The 18,761-nt window shown below is 45.5% G+C and overlaps 1 protein-coding gene across 1 annotated transcript in view; it reads right to left on the reverse strand.

Moving 5' to 3' along the window:
* The window catches only part of UBR4 (ubiquitin protein ligase E3 component n-recognin 4), a 69,523-nt gene that overhangs the window by 13,046 nt on the left and 37,716 nt on the right, over positions 1-18,761 (reverse strand). Inside the window, exons 61-91 of the mRNA XM_026053661.1 lie at positions 18,516-18,684; positions 17,709-17,805; positions 17,384-17,491; positions 16,871-16,987; positions 15,476-15,685; positions 14,570-14,719; positions 14,078-14,305; positions 13,896-13,974; positions 13,238-13,480; positions 12,322-12,490; positions 11,642-11,786; positions 11,037-11,122; positions 10,530-10,617; positions 10,203-10,396; positions 8,893-9,132; positions 8,239-8,377; positions 7,706-7,831; positions 7,403-7,531; positions 6,682-7,025; positions 6,408-6,498; positions 5,933-6,017; positions 5,435-5,562; positions 4,724-4,853; positions 4,076-4,233; positions 3,845-3,954; positions 3,507-3,648; positions 2,601-2,682; positions 1,855-2,028; positions 1,350-1,471; positions 754-951; positions 556-636 (exon numbers count right to left, since the gene is read on the reverse strand). Coding sequence (XP_025909446.1) covers positions 556-636; positions 754-951; positions 1,350-1,471; positions 1,855-2,028; positions 2,601-2,682; positions 3,507-3,648; positions 3,845-3,954; positions 4,076-4,233; positions 4,724-4,853; positions 5,435-5,562; positions 5,933-6,017; positions 6,408-6,498; positions 6,682-7,025; positions 7,403-7,531; positions 7,706-7,831; positions 8,239-8,377; positions 8,893-9,132; positions 10,203-10,396; positions 10,530-10,617; positions 11,037-11,122; positions 11,642-11,786; positions 12,322-12,490; positions 13,238-13,480; positions 13,896-13,974; positions 14,078-14,305; positions 14,570-14,719; positions 15,476-15,685; positions 16,871-16,987; positions 17,384-17,491; positions 17,709-17,805; positions 18,516-18,684 — 4,562 coding nt within the window. The remainder of the gene's footprint in view (positions 1-555; positions 637-753; positions 952-1,349; positions 1,472-1,854; positions 2,029-2,600; positions 2,683-3,506; positions 3,649-3,844; positions 3,955-4,075; positions 4,234-4,723; positions 4,854-5,434; positions 5,563-5,932; positions 6,018-6,407; positions 6,499-6,681; positions 7,026-7,402; positions 7,532-7,705; positions 7,832-8,238; positions 8,378-8,892; positions 9,133-10,202; positions 10,397-10,529; positions 10,618-11,036; positions 11,123-11,641; positions 11,787-12,321; positions 12,491-13,237; positions 13,481-13,895; positions 13,975-14,077; positions 14,306-14,569; positions 14,720-15,475; positions 15,686-16,870; positions 16,988-17,383; positions 17,492-17,708; positions 17,806-18,515; positions 18,685-18,761) is intronic.

Raw genomic sequence — 18,761 nt, forward strand, 5'->3', positions numbered from 1 at the left:
CCGCGCGAGAGACCAGCAATTAACACCGCAGGGGCCCTGGTAAAACGACAGATGAACAAAAAAAGTTAAAAAAAAAAGCTATTGAGAGACAAGGGGAACAAAAAGGGTCCCGAGGTTAGCTTCTCGTGAGCCTATTTCCTAGGGAACGTGAGCCTGAGCTCCCGGAGCGTTTGCTGCGGCGTGTACAAAGGAAGCTGGTGGAAGGAAGGTGGAAAGGAAAGTCCAAAGCTTGTTCTGGGCTCTACATCCATCCCTGGAATGAGCTTGTTGGGACACCGTTGGATTTGTCCCTCAAGAATGTGTGTCCCCTTCTTCACCTGGAGAACAAGCAATACCGGCTACTAACAGCAAATGGAATGGGATCAGTACTCGAGTCAGTATTATGCCCTTTTAAATCATTTACCTTGCAGAACTGAACAAGAGTGTATCCAATAGAGCACAAAAAAAAAGGTGCTGAGTGATTACAGCTAGGAAATTCTGTGCCATGGAATAAATCCTGACTCGTGTAATTTCCAATTAAAACATTGAGGAGAGATGCCACAGACAGACACATACCTCATTAGTAGGACACCACACCTTCTTATAGACCTCAGCTACAGGCAAGTCCAAACTGATGATTTTATTGTTCACCAAAAGCTGAAAGGAAAAGCAGCAGAAGTCTAGAACAAGTTCAAAGCACATTAGCAACTAAAGCTGCTCAGAAATGAGTCCACCCTTGTCAGGGCAAGACATACACTTGATGTGGATCCTCACCTCCATTCCGCTGTCATCCTCCAGCAGAGCTACCAGGTCACAGTCCTGACAGATCTTGTTCTTGATGTCCCTCATGAGCGGCCCGATGCCAGGCTCATTACTGCTGTAGGGATTGCCTGGCATCCTGCCCTGCAGGAAGTCTTCCTGCTGAGGATCTTTCTCCAGCGTTACAAAGAACTCAGTCACCTCATTCTCTTCCTAAAGAACAAGAGCAGAGGCACTTTTTTTTCCACCTCAAACACGCTCCACTTCCCGCACTTGCATGTTTGTGATTTGCAGGGTGTTCCTAAACCCTAAGCTCCTTCATTGCTGGTGTATCCTGCTCTCCGTGGCCCCACGCAGACTTTAATATGCATCTCTATTGCACAAAGTGACATTGCTGCCACCTCTCCCCGCAGCACAGAAGCATGGAACAGGCCACAGCAAGGAAGAATCTGAACATTAGAAGCTCAAAACTGGATGTCACATTACCACATTTCTACGTTGGCTAGTACCAAACCCTTATTGCCTAGGCTACTATTTTGTTTTGCTGAAATGCAAGCTTTATTTAAGAAGTCTGATTTTGTGAGAGAAGGTACAGCCACGTGTATACTCACAGGATAGATAATACTGCAAAGTCTCTCGAAGATGAACACAGGTGTCCTGTAGTCATCGAGGCTGTAACGTTTTGCTGTCTCTATGCACACTGCCATAAACGCCTTTGTTTCGGATTCTGTGCCTGCCGAGAAAGGGAAGCATTGAGAGAGACACACGCAGCAGCTTTTAAGAGCTCTGTTTTAACTCAATATACACAACAAATCCCCATGCAGTGAATATCAGTTCAGTGCCCTCGTCTTCCAAGTATGAGCTACCAAGCAAAGAAAAGGCTGTTCACTGGTGTGGTCACTAGGAAACTCTTTTGTATGCTTGGGCTGCAGTAAAACAGTCCTGCAAGAAGGAGGCTTCAAGTCTCGAGAAAGAAGAGATGATTCCAGGGATGTCACTGACTTTTCCAGTGCCAAGAGGAAGCATTAGAAGGTCCAAGCCATTAAAACAAATAAAAACAGAACAGCAAAAAACCCCAATAGCTAGTCAGGATTTCTGGCACCCACGTGGTTTTACCTGTTGTCATGTCTTCCAGCATTTCCAGCAACATGTCCTGGGTTTCATCGATCAGCTTTGTCCTCTGCACCACTAATTTCCTCAAACACAGGTATCCATTGAGGACTGTGCCCACCAGGCGGCTTTTGAAGTGCCGTTTGATAGACTCAACCTCCACAAAGGAAGAGAGGAGCCCTATACAAGAATGAGACACATAGCATGGAAGAGTGTGAATTGTTAGCTGTTTTCTGTGGCCAGCAAATATGAAATTTTGTCATAGAATAGAACATGAAAAAGAGAGATTACACTGTGACAGCTCAGTCACATTTCAGACAAGCTTTTGAAAAAAGTCTACCATAGAAGGCAAAAAACCCCGAACTGCCATTATAGACTAAAAGGACAAGTTGCTCAAACATTAATAACTAAGGCACAACACAGAGGAATAAATCAGCAGTGTTTACAATGGTGCTGGGAACTATACTGTTCAATAAACATTATCAAGACACGCAGAAGAACAGTGCTATGATAAAGTTTGCATGTGATACAAAATAAGTTCAGGTAACTAAAAACTAAACCTGCCCAGAAAGACCTATGGGAAAATCTGTTTTCCCAATCTATCAGAGCTAAACTGATGGGTAAAAATCCAATGCTGATGATTGCAAAACGCTGCATTACATCTGTTCAGAGCTCTGCTATATGCTGTTACAGAACAACAGTCACCCTATCTCTAATTCTACAATGTGACTCGTGTGGATGCCAGCAAATACCTGTGAGGCTCTTCAAGGCATAGCCCTGCTGCAAATCAGTGCTGAGCGTGGCTTCCTCCAAGGCAAGCAAACGAGCTATTTCCTGAAAATAATTAACATGCCCATTAGGATAAACGGCAGTGACAATAATGACTAACTGGCCAGTGTCCAGGATGGTGAAAACCAACTGACCTGTGTGTGAGCACAGGGGGCAAAGGAACATAGCAAAGAACCAGAGCCAACAACAGAGAAATGACAACTGCAGCGCTGAAGTAGCAAGAAAGAAAAACTGACCCAAATTTTCTCCTGATCTTCTCCCTCTATCAAGCCCCTGACTTCTCCCTCTGTCCCACCCATTCACTTGGGTGACCCCCCAGGACAGCTCTCAGCACCAGGCTGTGCTTCCTACGCTCCATGTGCACCGGACTTAGGGTCACTGTTAAAACGGGCGGCAGTATCTGCCATGGGAGTGAGTTTTTCTCACAGGAAAACTGCCAAGGGCAACTATCTGAGGACGGCTGCTTACATGTCCTCCTCCTTCAACAGGCTGTAATTTACATTGCAGGAATGGTACCACACCTAATCCTCTGTTGGCATTAAGGGCTTTTGGAGTCCAGTCTGGCAGCTAAGACCGCTTCCAGCCTGGACCCGGTGCCAAGGCAGCGCATTAGTATTTATACCCCTCAGCACAGCTGCCCAGAGCACTTACCTGATATGAACTGGCCAGTTTGCACTGAGGCGCAATACAGCTGGGGTTATTTTGTGCTCAGAGGTGACACACAATGCAAAAGGACAAGCTTCCTAAACCAGATCCAAGCTATCAACATCTCAGTAAAGAGATGCAGATGTCAAGGTGCTAAATGAGCTAACGGAGAAGGCAGGGACAAGCTTCCCACCGCTCCAGAGCTCCTCCAAAGGGATCCATACCTTAGTGATGAGACTGCCGATATAGGGCAGAACCCCTCTGGCAGCCAGGTAGACCTTCCAGTGGGCAGGTTTGATGAGTTTCTGATACAGGGCCAGGTACTCAGCAGCGCACTCGCCAGCAACGCTCAGCTCGTCCAGGTAGCTAGTGAAAGGCAAACACAGGCTGCTAACTGCTTTGTGGCAGCACGCAATATTCACAAACTAAGGATAACATGGAAAATAGTTTAAAAAATGCAGAAACTTATCCAGAAATATCCCTATTTTTAGAGAGAAAAGTTCTCTTGGGAATTGGAGAAAATTCATTTTGGAGCTGCGGGGTGTGGCATCCCAAGAAATACCTCGTAAGGAGATCCAGGACCTGCTGTTTACGGCTCGGAATGGTAGCCAGAGCTTCCACAATAGTGCATGCAGCCTGCCTTGCAGCTTGGGTAGCAGGAGTAAACAGCACCTATGGTAGGAATATAACAAATAAGATCTCGTTTGATGTGCACATAAAAACTAATGGTTAATTCTGCCCTAGGCTGTTGCATAGGCTGGTGTTTCCCAGTCAACTTTTCACTAGCACTTACCTGACGCAGCCAATTGTTGTGTCCCAGCTTGAGATCCAGAGGGCAAGTTCTCTTCCCACGGCGACTCATGAATTGCTTCCATTTCCAGACATATTTTTCTGACAAGTAGAGCTGGTGAAGCTCAGCTTTGCTGGGAGCTTTCCCATTGGCATCTATGCCTGCAAAATCGAACGCAGCTTAAGAGAGCTGTCAATGGCTGGTAATTATTAATGCTATTGCATTTTATTTTGCATGCAGGACCACCTCCAACTCCAGCAGGAATTTTGAGAAGCTCCTCATTTCTTTCAGCTGCCATTTTCACTTTCAATTGGGAGCTAAGTTCACCTTCAGCCCATATGCAAATAAATCAGGGAATTCAATTCTACATTTTAGTCGGCTGCTTTAATTTTAGGTAAACAGTAAAGTTTCATTTTTTGGATTATCTCTTGATATTCTTCAGGCGCAGCATATTTTCTGCTCAGGTTGAACCTCACAGCCAAGAGAGATCAGTGCTGCAAGGACTACAGTTAAACATGAAGATGGTATCCAATGTCACAGGACAGCGGGCGACATCTCTGCTAATGTATATATTCCTTATTAAACCTGAAGGATGTGCATATTCTTTCACAAAGTGTGCTAAACTACCCCAAGGTGAAAGCACAAGGCTACCTCTGGCAGGGAGGCACTTTTTCCATGCTTCATACGATGCTTTGGGGTCCCTCTTGAGCCACAGCTGAGCTTGTGCATGGATTTCATTGCTGTAAGGCTTCACAGTGGTGAGTGCATCCACAGGCACATCCTAAGAAGCAAAAAAAGATTTGTGGAAGTTGCATTCTGCCCTCGCAAGAGTTACTCCTGTAGATTCTCCCACAGTGCAGTTATTTCCAATTTTGCTGGAGGGATAATGTGCATGTATATACTGCTATTATGCAAGAGCTGCCTTCACCTATTCACCAAGGAAGTGCAGCTAACTGTTACATTTACAAGAGTAGATTCTCCTTTCCCACTTCCGCGAACAATGAACTGAGATATCTCAGTCTAAAAGAGGTATTGAGACTACCGAAATAGCAGGACATTCATCCTTGACACTGGTGTGTGATTATCTGATAGCTCAGCCAGGAGAAAGAGGCCTTCCCCCTTGCAAATGTTATCTTAGCCTCCAAGCAAGGAGCAGCCAACCAACATCACATCAGAACTGCAGCTCTGTATTTAAACAGAAGATCCAAAGGTTCTTAATTCTACAGAATTGCTGAAAGAACCAAGAGTTTGTCTAAAATATCTCCAGCATCCTCCCAAAGCTGTTCCCTTTTTAAGACTGGGGTGCCAGGCTTCCATGAGCTCGCTTTCACATGCTGGGCTCAGCACCCATGCAGGCAGTACCTTATTTTTCTTGCTGGTTGGAGCAGGTGGTTTGATCAGCTTTTGAAGAATGCGCAGGCACATGAGGGTGATGTTTTCCACAACCACCGGCGTCTTAATATTCACTGCCATCAGAAAAAGGCTCAGAGCTGAAAGAAGGATATAAGGGTTCACACACAGGATCTGTAAGCGTCATCAGCAGTGCTCAGGATAAGGTAAGGGCTTATGTACTTGGCCAAAACTGTCACACTCTCATGGAGTTAGAGATGAAAAATAATTATTTTTTGTTACAGAGAACCTTGCCATCCTTCCCTTCCAGTTTTACTCCTCCACTGTTTTCATTTCTCAGCACTCACATATCAAAGAACATATCCCAAGATGAAGCCACTTGCCGCTAACTGCACTTTTAACCCAAATTACAAGCCAGGATCACTTCCCTTACTTAAAAGTCTTCTTTTGTGCATGGGCTTTGTTATAAAGCTTAAAAATAAAGATTTCATATGAGTTATTTGAACTGACCACATCGTAGTCGGAGCTCCCAGCAGCTGTCCTCCCTCGAGATGGAGTCTGTTAGCAGCAACATTTCATATTGGAGGCTGCTGGCCTGCAGTACAGACACATAATCAAACCCTTAGGGAGTTGTGGTGATGCAGCAGGCATTTTTGCCTTTTGATACTAAAAAGCCCCCTTGTCAAAACACAGACAATCCAATAAATTTAATCCTATGTCTCTCTCTGGGATAATTAGCAACTTGTTTGAGAAGCCTGTAACGTAAATTGCAAGACACCGTTTCAGCTGGCAGAACTGCTCGAGGAAAATTGTGTCCATCATTACATCATTTTATGCTTTGCTTTGATGTATATCCTAATTCCCACCAAACAGAAATGCCATCCGGATTACAAATAGGCCCTGATAATAGAGAAGAAGTAACAATTACGGCACACCAGCCGTTCAGGAGGCCAGGGAAAGACAGGAGAACACAGGAGTTTCTCACCAAGTCAGGGTTTGCCCAGTGTCCTTTCAGAGCTGCAGAAACCTTCCCAATGATCAGGTCATTCATTTGCTGGGTGGCCTCTGGATTGTCCCTAATTTTGGAAGCAAAGAGAATATTATTAAGCTCTGCAGTTAGTCTTATACTTACTAGACACCCAAAGCTCCTGTGGTTTCAGCTTAAATGACGACAACCAGAAGTGCATACAGCAAATGCCACCATACAAACACACGGCTTTCCGGACTTCCCGGGATTCAAACGTGGGATCAGAGCTAACCTGGTGAGAAGGCACATGAGCTGCCGGACCTCCTCCCGCATGGTGGCCGCGCCACGGCGCAAGTTGTAGTCAAACAACTCCCGGATAAGGCCCTGGGACACCAGGATGTGCCTGATGGCCGCGTTGGTGGCCAAGGCCCGCAGCAGCGTGATGCAGTGCTCGGTGACAGCCGAGGCGCAGCCGTAGCATTTCGTTGAAGACGTGTGACCACAGCCTAGAACAGACAAGGCACGGTACTGGCTGGCAGTGAATGTGGGCTGGACTGTGGTTCGGGAGGACTTCGTTGCGGCCTCTCTCTGCTGCAGATCGTATTCCAGAAGCTCCTTTCGAGAGGCAAACACTTTCTGCAACACAAAGGAGGAGAAATGAGAATTATGGAACTATGAAAGGGCACGCAATTGATATTTCTATTCTGCAGCGATGTTATTTTTGTTTTTGCTATATATTTTATGAAGGAACCTTGTTAAACTAGTATCTCAGAACGTGAAATCCTTCAAGTAATGCAAATGTAACTAATTCGTAACCATATGCGCAATAAACAAAACTTTCAGAAATAATCTTTCCTTTCTTTCCTTCCCTGAAAAATCTGCAATTGATCACCTACTGTTAGCTACATCACTGAACAGAGAATGGCAGCATCTTACTTTCTACCTCTGATGTGCACTGCAGCTAGTAAAATAGGGTAACAAATGGCCTAAACTCCAACCACAGAGCATCCTACCTGGATGATTTTTGAGAGTTCATCGAAAGAGTTCTTGCAGTCACCACAGTACTCCTGGGCTAACTGCAGGATGTATCTATTCACACTAGCTGAGGTAGAGCTGATCCCTCCACTACTGCCAGACTCATCCTGGAACAGAGGGAAAAACAAAAGAAATCACACATGGAGACTGCAAATGCAAGCCACAGCTGCAGGGCAGCACCTCACCAAGGACCTTTAGCTTTTCCAGGCAGTGTAAGTGGTCAGTGTCTCAAACCTGTCTCCTGCACAGGTTCTGCATGACAGGCATCACTCCCTGGTTACCTGGGGCTTTTCAGGAGCTGCCTCGTTCACTTTACACAGCAGGTTCTCCAACTGCGGTCGATGTCCCATTAGCTGGTGATACACTCTGTCCGCCTTGTCCAGGAGAGTGTTGATATTTGTTACTGCCTACAGATAAAAAGAAAGGGAAAATCTTTTACCTTTGGGCTCCTGGATGTCATGGTGGTAACACATCAGAGGCCAAGCATGGAAAGCCTACACTTCTCTGATGAAAAGCACAAGATGGAAGCCAGAACCTTTGATACTTTACTTCCACATGCCAGAAAAGCTCCTGTGGATAACTGCAAAGCAAATCTGCCATGAAGCTTCCTCCAAATTCACCCTCTTGTACAGGAAGACAGAGAGAGGCCATGCTAGCCAGCTAGCTTAGGAGAAACAAAGCACTGAATATCATCATGTGAAGAGTTATCTGTTTGATGGAGCAACTAGTAACTACGGGAGGTACTCCATGTCTCAGAAAAAGAGAGATTGAGATTTTGTGAGATGGCTGCATATGAATCTGCTCTTAGTCTCACCTTCTTTCGATCCTCTTCATTCTCTATAGGATCCACGGCGCAGCAGGGCTTGGCATACAACATGAAGTCAAAGCGAGCGTATTTACAGAAGCCACAAGCGTTGCAAAGGAAGGGATCTTTCTCATCATAATTAATGGATCTGAAAGGCAAGCCAGAACAGTCACAAAAATGCTGCTAAGCTTACAAAAATGACTAAGGGAATGACGTGGGTGAGCTATGAGCGTGCCCAGCAAGTGAGAGAGAAGGATGGCCCATAAAACAGCTCGTCTACCAAAGTGCCCTGAGGAAGTATCACGAGTGAAACACCTAAGATACATGTAAATCACCACCTGCAAGCCAGGCACCCCAAGTCCTTACAGAACATGTACCATGCTCTGGCCAGCCAAAAATAACCTTGTGCTGGGAAGCTTCTTTCTTAAAACTTCTGATTCCAAACTTCCGTGTTCTTTCAGCATTGTCATCTTGGGTTTCTACTGCTCGCCTGCATTAACATTAAGTCTCTGGAAGCCTGTTTTATACTTCTGAACTAATCTGATTGTGCAGTGGTATTAATGAGAAGCATGTTACTTAAACAGCAGAGCGTTTTGCTGAGCATTCAACACGGGCAACAGCACAAGGGCTGGAGAAGGGCCCAGCAGCACGCGAGGGACACACCTGCACTTGTGACACTGGTACACGTTCTCGCCACAGTTCCCACACACGCCCGGGTTGGCGGGCACGGACGCGCTGCACCGCGGGCACTGCAGCGTCTCTGTGGAAGCCTGGTAATTCTCGTAGAAATCGGCAAATTCGATCATCAGGTTGGAAGCCACGATGGGCAGCGGCAGATCGATCTTCACCTCCGTCTGGCCCGGCGTCAGCTGGACTTTTTTGGCTTTGTGCCAACGAGCCGGCCTGGCAAAGGAAGGCAGTGACATCCCTTTAGACGGGAAAGGGACACCAAGCACAACCGCCAGGGCACAGAAGCTACTTTAAGAGGGACGACTGGAGAGCAGTCCCAGGATCCACATCCTTGGCTCCCGCCTTGATGTGATGTGCAGCTAGAAATATATTTTAAGCCTTTATCTGCTTTGGAGCAGAGTTTAGGATTAAATAGCTGTTGAGGTCTCGTGGAAGAAAAAAACTTGAATTCTGCAGCCATCACAGAGGGATTTTCACCTCTGTGTTTCTTCCTCTCCCCATTTTCAGAAAGGGGGCTCTTCACTTCCTGAGATCTCCGCGGCTCCCCCTGCTCGCTTCCAACTTGGAAGTGGGCAGCCTCATTTTGTGACGTCATAACCCTCTCTCTGTGACATCACAGGGGAGCCGAGCCCTCTGTGACATCACAGCAGATACTGAGTGCTCTGTGTGACATCACCTCGATCTGAGCACCCTGTGTGATGTCACCACGGACCCCTGAGCCCCTGGGTGAGGACATTGGGAATCCGAACCCTCTGTGACACCTCTGGGGACCTGACCCCCTCAGTGATGTCACCAGCAACCCCTGAGTCCCCCGAGTGACATCAGTGGGGAGTTAAACCATCAAATTAGCAATAAATTTTGGGCATAGATAAATTTCCTGAGCTAGATGGATCTGCTCCTGGTGGGAATGTCTGGAGAAGGAATTTTTTTTACAGCTAAAGCAGCAGTGAAGAGTCAGGTCACCTCACTTCCAATTTCAGTTCTAATATTGAGTCGTTATATTGTCAAAACTATTAAAAGTAATTTAACAGTTTTGGCATTTCTGGATGAGTTTCAAGAACCAAATACCCCCAGTTGCAATTCTGGTACAGATACTGGTCTCCAAACAATTATGTTAGGTGTTTAATTTTTTTTTTTCCCCATGAATTGAAGATGAAACTAGATGCCAGGTCTTGGGAAAGAGCCGTATCAACACTAGGAACCTATCAACATCACAGTAAATCTGCATTCTTCCACCTCCCCCAAATTCTCCTGCCCTGCACCAAAGGCAGGGCTGAACATACTTGTTCTTCAGCTCCACTATGGCTTGCACTGTCCGGTTGTTGTAATAGAGGTTGATGGTTCGCACCATCTTGGTGCGTTTCAGGTCTCCGATCTTCACCGTCACCTTGCTGATGGTGTGGCTGCCAATGAGTTTCACCACTTGCTGGGTGGTGGTGTAGCGCGTGTCCACTTTAATGGAGGACAGCTTTATGTACTGGGAAGACACAAACAAGGACACGTTACAGCTCTGAGCACACCCTCAGAAAGCAGAAAAGCTGCCAACTGTGCTGCCGTGCAGGCCACGATCCTTATGGATCCCTGCAGCGTTAGGGATCCCAGTTACTTACGCAGAAGGGCACCTCTGGATTGTTGCAGACCAAGCAAGGATCACTCTCCAGATAATAGCCATCAAATTCCACCAGCCCAGACAGAGTGCTGGAGCAAGGGGGAAAACACATGTTATTTGGCAGTCGGTGCTGTAATCGTGAGTCACTCAGGCAAGCAGAACTGTTTTAGTCTGGTTACAGTTGCACCCCGTCCCTCACCCCAGGCCCAAATTTCAGAACAGAGTGTTGCAATGCACTTGAAGAAATAAGCTTGAAGAAATAAGTTTCCATCTATCTTTGCCACACAGAAAAGTGTTATATTTCACTGAGCAGCATTTTAATATATTATTAGATCTATTTTTTTCCTGCCATTCTCTAAAGGCCATCTGCAACAAGCACAAAATCTCAGTACGAGACCTTCCTCCACCATAACTTCAATAGAAGAAATAACCACAAGCCCCATTGTGGATCACAGCTCATCTGCTGAAAAGGTCCTTTAGGAAAATGGATCAGTCAGGAATAACTCACTTGTAAATATTGGAGTTGGGGTGATTGGTAAGAATGTGGTTTTGCGTCCGGAGAATCTCCACAGCCTTTTGGGAATATTCCTTCAACTGAAAAACAATTAGGAAAACATCATCTCTCATCTCTTCTACATTTTTTAATGACAAGAGATTTCTCCTCTTCTGGCATTCCATGTCACCCAGATGATGCACACACTATACTCATGGGAATTTATGTGGTTAAATCATTATCCAGAAACATAATTGATCCTAAAATTAGATCTTTACCACAGTAATGACTCTATTAGCCAGACAACACTGACTGCAGATTCCTGACAAGCTTTCGCAGGGCATTCCCTACTCTTTGCACATAATGCAAGCAATTACCAATGCATCTAAAATAGTTGTTCTCAGGCCATGGGTCCCCAGAGAAATCCCACCACTTCCTTCGTTCAAAAGTAACGGTTTTAAAAACTTCCAGGAATTGAAATATCAAAAACCACTATAAATCAGAAAATCAGAAATGGAAGAAAAATGTATTTTCTCACAGAGTCTTCTTGTGGGAATGGGAAATATTTTTGCTAAAGCAGAACCTGGAGGCTGCTCCTCCTTTTCAGGAGGTCACTCTACCTTTTTCTCTGTCTGCTGTGTTTTCAGAGAGAAGTATCCCAAGAGGTCTACAAATTGGGCAGCCTTTCTTCCGTAGGCTGGAAGTTCTGGCCAGATTGACCACATGAGATCCAGGAGTAACTCTTGCTGGGACTTGTTAGAGTTCCTGTAGGACAGATGATATATTCCTTCAGCTTGTGAAAACAGCTACGTAGTCCACTTGGTACGCAGGCTGGTTTCCAAAGGAACATACATGCTACAGTTAACCAAAACTTCTACATAACAGATAACTATTATCTTTCTATATAACTGAATTCATGCAGTTAAACCTCATCTCTTCTTGCCACTTGCAACTTTGGAACAGAGCCCTGAAGGAGCTCAGCAACCTGAGCTCTGCCTTCCCCTATGTAATCTCCACTCCCACCTTTCTAACTGTCAGTTCGAGCCTGCCTCGGAAAGAAATTCACTTTCCCCCAAAATATCTGTTCCTGGAGACATCATGAGAGTGCTTCTACAGGCAGCAATAAAATGCTGGTTTCAGAGGACCACCAAGTTGAGCAGTAAAGAGCAAGTCCTCCCTGCCCTAGCAGATGCCATCCATCTGCAAGCCTCAGCACCCTTTAGGGGAGAGGCTCAAGCACTAACTCTTCAGGGCTGACTTGCTGGAGCTGAGACTGACTGTTCACGCCGAGGCAGCTCACCGGTAGATGTGGAGCGCGAGGCAGTGCGCCTGCCATCGCACCGAGGACGAGTTGGACTCCAGCAGGAAGCAGCGCAGGAACTGGATGAGGGTTTCCTTATCCGCAAACTTGTTCAGCTGGTTCACCAGAGCAGTGCACAGCTGGTCCTCCTGGCTGCCTGAACTCTCACCTAGGGGACAGCGGGTGGCACAGGACACACAGATGAAACACAGAACCTCGGACACAGGCCGCTTTTCTGCTTTACGAAACAGTCATCAAGGACAACATAGATAAATGACTATAGTTTAGTCGATGTACCATAAATGTGCACAGGCAACAAACATGTTCAATACCAAAGAGTATCCCTCATGCCCAAGATTTGTAGGGGAAAAGCCCAATTATTGTTCCCCAAGAGTCTGGGCATCTATTAAGCAGCAGTTCTGGCTCCAACATAGCTTAAAAATGGGGCAGAAGCAGCAAGCCTGAACACAGTCATTGAAAAGGAGAGCTAACTAGGTGTGCATGTCCAGGACTTGTTTTAATCTCTAGGAGCCTTTCAGTCTCTTACAGTGGGGCCAGAGAGCTTACATAGAAAATACTTTGTCACCAGGAAAGGTAATTTTCATTGCACAACCTTAAGCTCGGGCGATTTTATAGATACTCACAGCAGGCTTGGGATAGATCAGCACCTAATCTGAGCTCCAGTTTTAAGGGCATACTGCTCATCTTTGACCCACTCCAGTCTACCCGCAGTAGAAATGCATTTCTGTCCTAACTGATACTAAATTCAGCAAGTGCTCTTGCCAAGAGCCTCTTCCACAGCAGGATTATTTACCCCAAGAAGAAAGCAACAGTCTCTAAAACAGGGATATGAAACGTTGAGAGATCAGGGTATAACCCTAAAAGCCCCACAGAAGTGGGCACAGCCACAGCTCACCCTCCCGTTCCTTTTCCTTCTCTTCTTTCTTGCTCTTTTTAGCAGAGGATTTGCTCTGTGTTGCTGGCTGCCCGGAGCCTGATGCTGCAGGAGCAGAGGCGGAGGAGGTGCTGGAGGAGCCCGAAGACGAAGTCACAGACAGCACTTTGCTGCCACACAGAGCACAGGAGAGCAGCTGCAGCAGAACCGGGGACACCCCTTCATCCACCAGGAAGCTGACTTGGAGGAGGAAATAAAGAACTGCTGCAGGGGGAAAGAAAAAAAAAATGTCATTGAATCAAGAATTCAAAAGCTGAATCAAGATCAGAACATGACAAACCCTCCATCCCTACTTTAGGGAAGCCCAAAGCCTGGGCATATCAAGGTAATATGTTTCATCACAAACTGCCTGTTGGCACAACAGCAACACACACATCTCTTATTCCCAATCTTGCCAGTTATCTAGTACATAATAATGTCCATAACTGCAGCCTGGGTGTTCTCTAGCTAAGGAACAGATACAGTTAGAGCACTGTGATAATTAGTGCTGAAAAAAGTCAGTCCTACTCAAAATTTCTTTCTCTCTGTTGAATTTCCTCACGTGAGGAGACACGAATCAAACTGAGACATAAAAATCCTGCCCTCTGTGCTCTGAAATGCTCTAAGAGAAAGAACTCACAGTCATCTTTAATGCAGAATTTTTGCCAGTTTACTGTTCGCTGTGTGGCAATCTCTGCGCAAGCCTTTAAATGTTCCATCTGAAAGGCAAAATTCAACATCACATCAGCGTTTCCATTCCTGACATCTTACAACACACGCTTTTTTTTTTTCCTCTCTACCAAGTCACACAGTTTTCCTTACCAGGTTGATCAACGTATCATACTGCAGGGCAGAGCCCGAGCTTGCTGTGACTACGCTAGCACGAAGGAAAATGCCTTGCTCTTCCAGGAGCTTTTTAATTCCACGAACATGAGAGTCCAAGGTGTGAAGGTCTCGGAGCTGGCGGTATTTCTCCTTCGATCCACAGATGAAAAGCAAAAGCTTGCGGACTTGGCGGCGTACAAATGGAGTCTGCTGGATCATCAAGTACTAGACAAGGAAGGCAAGACTACAACATTAGTACTGGGAGCTTGCCAACAGGCAACCTGCAGCACCAAAATATGCTTTTAAATATGCTTTCATATAGGTTCTTGTTCAACAGAAATAAAACAATGTCAAGAGTTGACATTTCAAGGAGCAGGGAATGAAAGATGGATCTGAAATAGTCCTAGAGCAGCTCATTTCTCCCAGTACACAACAGCATTACTGATACTTTTCAGTTAAAACTTGCAGGATTGGCCCGTGCTCATCTACCTCGGACAAAAAGTAGAACCAGGAGTGATCGAAGATGGGAGGTGGGATGCGGGAATTTGTGTCCGCAATCTTCTTGATCTGATAGGGCAGCCGCAGTACCATCTCAGTCAGAAGCTGAGTGTAGGCCTCAAACACATCTGCAGCGTGACCCTGGAAGCGAGAAAACTCCATCAGCCCCTGGCTCATAACACCCACACCGTGCTGTCCTGAAAACTACAGAGTGCATTTGTCCATTCTCTAAAAACAAAGCTCTTTTGCACCTTTGCTACCATGAGAAACGCTCCCGACTGATCACCGAGTGCCAAGCTAACAAATCCACATGTGGACTTTAAGTGTCAGGATGCAGTAAGCTCCTCTATAGCCCTAAGGCATTTTAATACACTAGCCTTCAACTTAAGAGACATCCTCACCTCTAACTAGGCTTATTTCAGTGCACCTGTGCCTATATCAAAGCCTCTCTCAACATCAGTGAAATCTTAAAATAAAGGCACCACGGTGGTGGAACAAGCCTAGGATTTAGTATGGAAATCCTCAGCAGCTGCTAGGATGCCACAATAAGTAGCAGTGGTTCAGAAATTCTGCCTGCCAAGCAAAAGGAGTCGCACGACGAAGTAGCTCCCCTTCAGGAAGATTAGCCTTTCAGCCAGAAACAATGACAGCAGCTCCACAAAACCGCCTGGTTCAGGAACGCATCAGCGGATATAGCGAGCAGGGCTACTCTGACAGAGCACTCAAGGCAATCCAAGCTGTAACAAGGCTGCAAGAGAAGGGATTTTAATTGCACAACTCGGGGGCAGATGCCAGCTGACAGCACAGCACTTCTGCAAAGACACTTGTGTTCCCATCTGCGCGAGCAGAGCGTTTAGGCAGGTCGCATAAACGCTAATAGCACCAGGCAGGGCTCACCTTGACGTACTGGCGGAGGAAAAAAGGGCTCATGTCGGGTGGAGAAGAAGTGGTGTGAGGTTTCAGGAGCTGGCTAGAGGCTACAGGCTCCTCATCGTTCTGCTGGCTTTTCCAGTACTCGAGCAAAGACTTCAGCACATGAAGGCAGTAGTCGACGGCACCGGAGCTCAGCAAGGCGGCAGCAGTGGCACTAGAGATGAGGGAAGAAGCCTGAGACAAAGAGGAGAGGGATTACTAGAGCACCTAAGAGCCCACTGCAGAAGAGCAAGACAAGCCAAGAGTGTCAGATGGCATTTGCTGACAGTCCAGATAAAAGAGCAGGTTCTTAGGAAACTTTACAGGCAGCTTTTAAGTTTGGGGTTTGTTTGAGGTTGGGTTTTTCACATTTTTTTCTGTGCGTGTGTTTAAGAAAAGCAACTCAAATATCTACAGAGACTCTTTTGAACAAGCGCTTAGTAAAGGAAAACAAATAAAATCTCCTCTTAAGTCTAATCTCCCCTCGACACATGTGCCAGAGGCCACTGTGCTATGGATTAGACAACTAGGGTGCTTTTTTTTCCCCCCTCTCTTTTTTTTTTTTTAAAAAAAAAAAAAAAAAAAAGGTGTGATTTCTGTTTGTTTATCTGGGATTTGGCCAGCTGGGGGTGAATTCCGGTAGAGAAAGAGCCCCTGTTTGCAGACGCTGCTCAGAGGCTCTGCTCCACCCAGGTATTGCTCCACCTGCATTCTGCAAGACGACAAGCTTTGATTTCTGTGGGAAGCTCAAGCGAATAACAAAGGCTGGAGAAAAAGCTACTGTAAATAAAACTATTAAAGCAGCCCTGTAAATCCAAACAAACCCCACAGCTCATAAGCTCATTAAAATTTGATGCAGTTCAGACTAAATTTTTTAACCTCTATGCTTTTTTATTAATCTCCTTCCCACCACACATACTGCTTTTTATGCCTTATTACTGTACCTTTTAGCAACAAATATCTAAGGAATCCTCTTAGCGACTTTTACGTTGACACAGCAGCATATTGCTTTCCAATAATCACATTACAAATCCCCTTTAACCCTTTCAACACCAGTACGATGCAATGGGAAAATCTGTCGAGCCATTATAAGAAACATTATTCACGTGCTGCCTTGAGCCTAGTTGGAAACTGCTGGCAAAACCAGGGAATCCAGTCATCTTTTCCTATCAGTTTCCTCCATCCTGAGTTTCAGCTGACACTTTTTTTCACAATAGCCAAATAATGGCAATGTTACTTGCAGATTCCTCACAGACTATTCCAAAGCACACTTAGCTGTTTACTTTTACACTAAAGTCTATATAGTTTTCAGACCATCTCTGATGAACAACAGTACCCCAAAGCCATCACCTCTCTGAAAAAGCAGTTTGAAGAACATACCTCGCAAATGGAAGACTTGGATCCCGACTTAGTTCTGGACATGAACACACTGAGCAGTCTCATTACCACCAAATGTACTTCGTTCACAGGAGAGCGCTCATTTTTCTTAGACACGTCCTGCAGGGAGAGAGCTTTTTCACTTACAGGCCTGAGCATAACGTCCTGGACATCAAAATTTCAGTGCTCTGATTCCCAAGAAATGCTTCTAAATGAAGCTCAAGCAATAATAAGAGAATATTATAAATTCCTCAATATAAGGGTATAACAGTAGTCTGAATTCCAGAAAGCAGTTACAAAACTGAAAAACGTATTTGTGTGTGCATCCTTGATCATACTGAATTCAGGAAAACAAGTTTTTACGCTAATTTGTTGATGCCAGAACCAGGTCATTTTTCTATCTTGCATGCAAAAGAAACAAACTCTCTGAGCACACTGCTACAACAATCTATTTGCGTTACACCCCTGCACCTGATTCCTAAGGGTAGCAGAATGTTTACTCATTGAATAACTTACTTTTTTGTCCATGCACAGTTCTGCAATGAGCTGAGACAGGAGGTTATCCAAAGCTCCCTTGTCTTTCTCATCATCCCCATCTAGATCTGTCGTGAGCATCAGGATAACCTGAAAATAGAAGCCACAAGTAATAAAAGTCCAGTTCCACATGAGACAGATGCAGATTATTACCCGTAAAAACCCTGCAGATTTTTATCTCAGATACATGCTCTTTTCCAAATTCTACCTGCACCATCACATCCTAATATGAACATTTAGTATAAATTAAACTTTTCTAGTAGTAACTCCTTGATGAAGTCCTAGCTCCTGGGCCTTCCTCAGGTACCTGCATGTAAGGAATGGCACGGACTCCTCCAACGTTCCTCAACTGGGGCAAGTTTTGCAGCAGCCTCTCCAGTAGCATCAGTCGGACCATGTGCAGCCTGGCAAACCAGAAGCCAGGAATTAGACACAGAATCATAGAATCACAGAGCACTTGGGACATTTTATAATAAATGGGATGCAGCAGGATCAGCAGCAGAGCACTGGAATTTAGCATAAAAGAGCAAGAAGAAATCCCCAAATGATCAATTTAGCATTGACAGGAGAGGACTCCCCGAGAGCCAAGAGATGTCAAAAATGCAGATACGGGTGCTTCTTCACTTCAGAATGATGTTGCTGAGTGCAATTACCTGCAGAAATCAACTCTCAAGACAAAAACCAGTTGCAAACAGCATCATAAAAAACTCCTGAGCATGTTCCCATGCAACGAGAAACTGCAGACCTCTACCAAGGTGCTCAGCAAATATCACTTTTTTCCCTAGCACCTAATTTCATCATCTGCCAAGCTTTATATTGCAGCAACTTCCTAACAGACTCATGCAGGGTTTTTCCTCACTTTTATACCTGCATAAGTTACATGAGATTCACATCAGGTAGGTGGCAACACGTTACACTGGTGAACGCACAGATGGAAGCACTTTTGTGGAGACAACTTGCTCTAAACTGTTTCAGACACCTGTCAAACTCACTTTTGACTTCTATTTTCTAAAGCTACTCATCATTTTTGTTGAAATTAAGCACCTACGGTCTATTCTTCTACAAACAATGATGCTGCAGAATGTATGTTGGAAGAGGAAACAAAGTCCCTTGCCTGTTGCTGGTGTGGACATCTCCTTCAGCCTCGCCTTCCCCTTCTGATCCATCTCCTTCTTGCTGGCCTGTAGTAGTGCTTATAGCACCTGTGCTTGAGCTGACACTGCCGGGTCCAGCAGGGTGGCCCTCAGCTGTGGTGTCCCCATAGGCACTGCTACGGCCAGACACTGCAGAAGATCAAAGGAAAAAAGAAGAAAAAAAGGAGGGAGAGGGAGAGGGAGAGGGAGAGGGAGAGGGAGAGGGA

Source organism: Nothoprocta perdicaria, unplaced genomic scaffold, assembly GCF_003342845.1.
Source record: "Nothoprocta perdicaria isolate Ctin4 unplaced genomic scaffold, notPer1 scaffold_117, whole genome shotgun sequence".
NCBI classification, from domain to species: domain Eukaryota; kingdom Metazoa; phylum Chordata; class Aves; order Tinamiformes; family Tinamidae; genus Nothoprocta; species Nothoprocta perdicaria.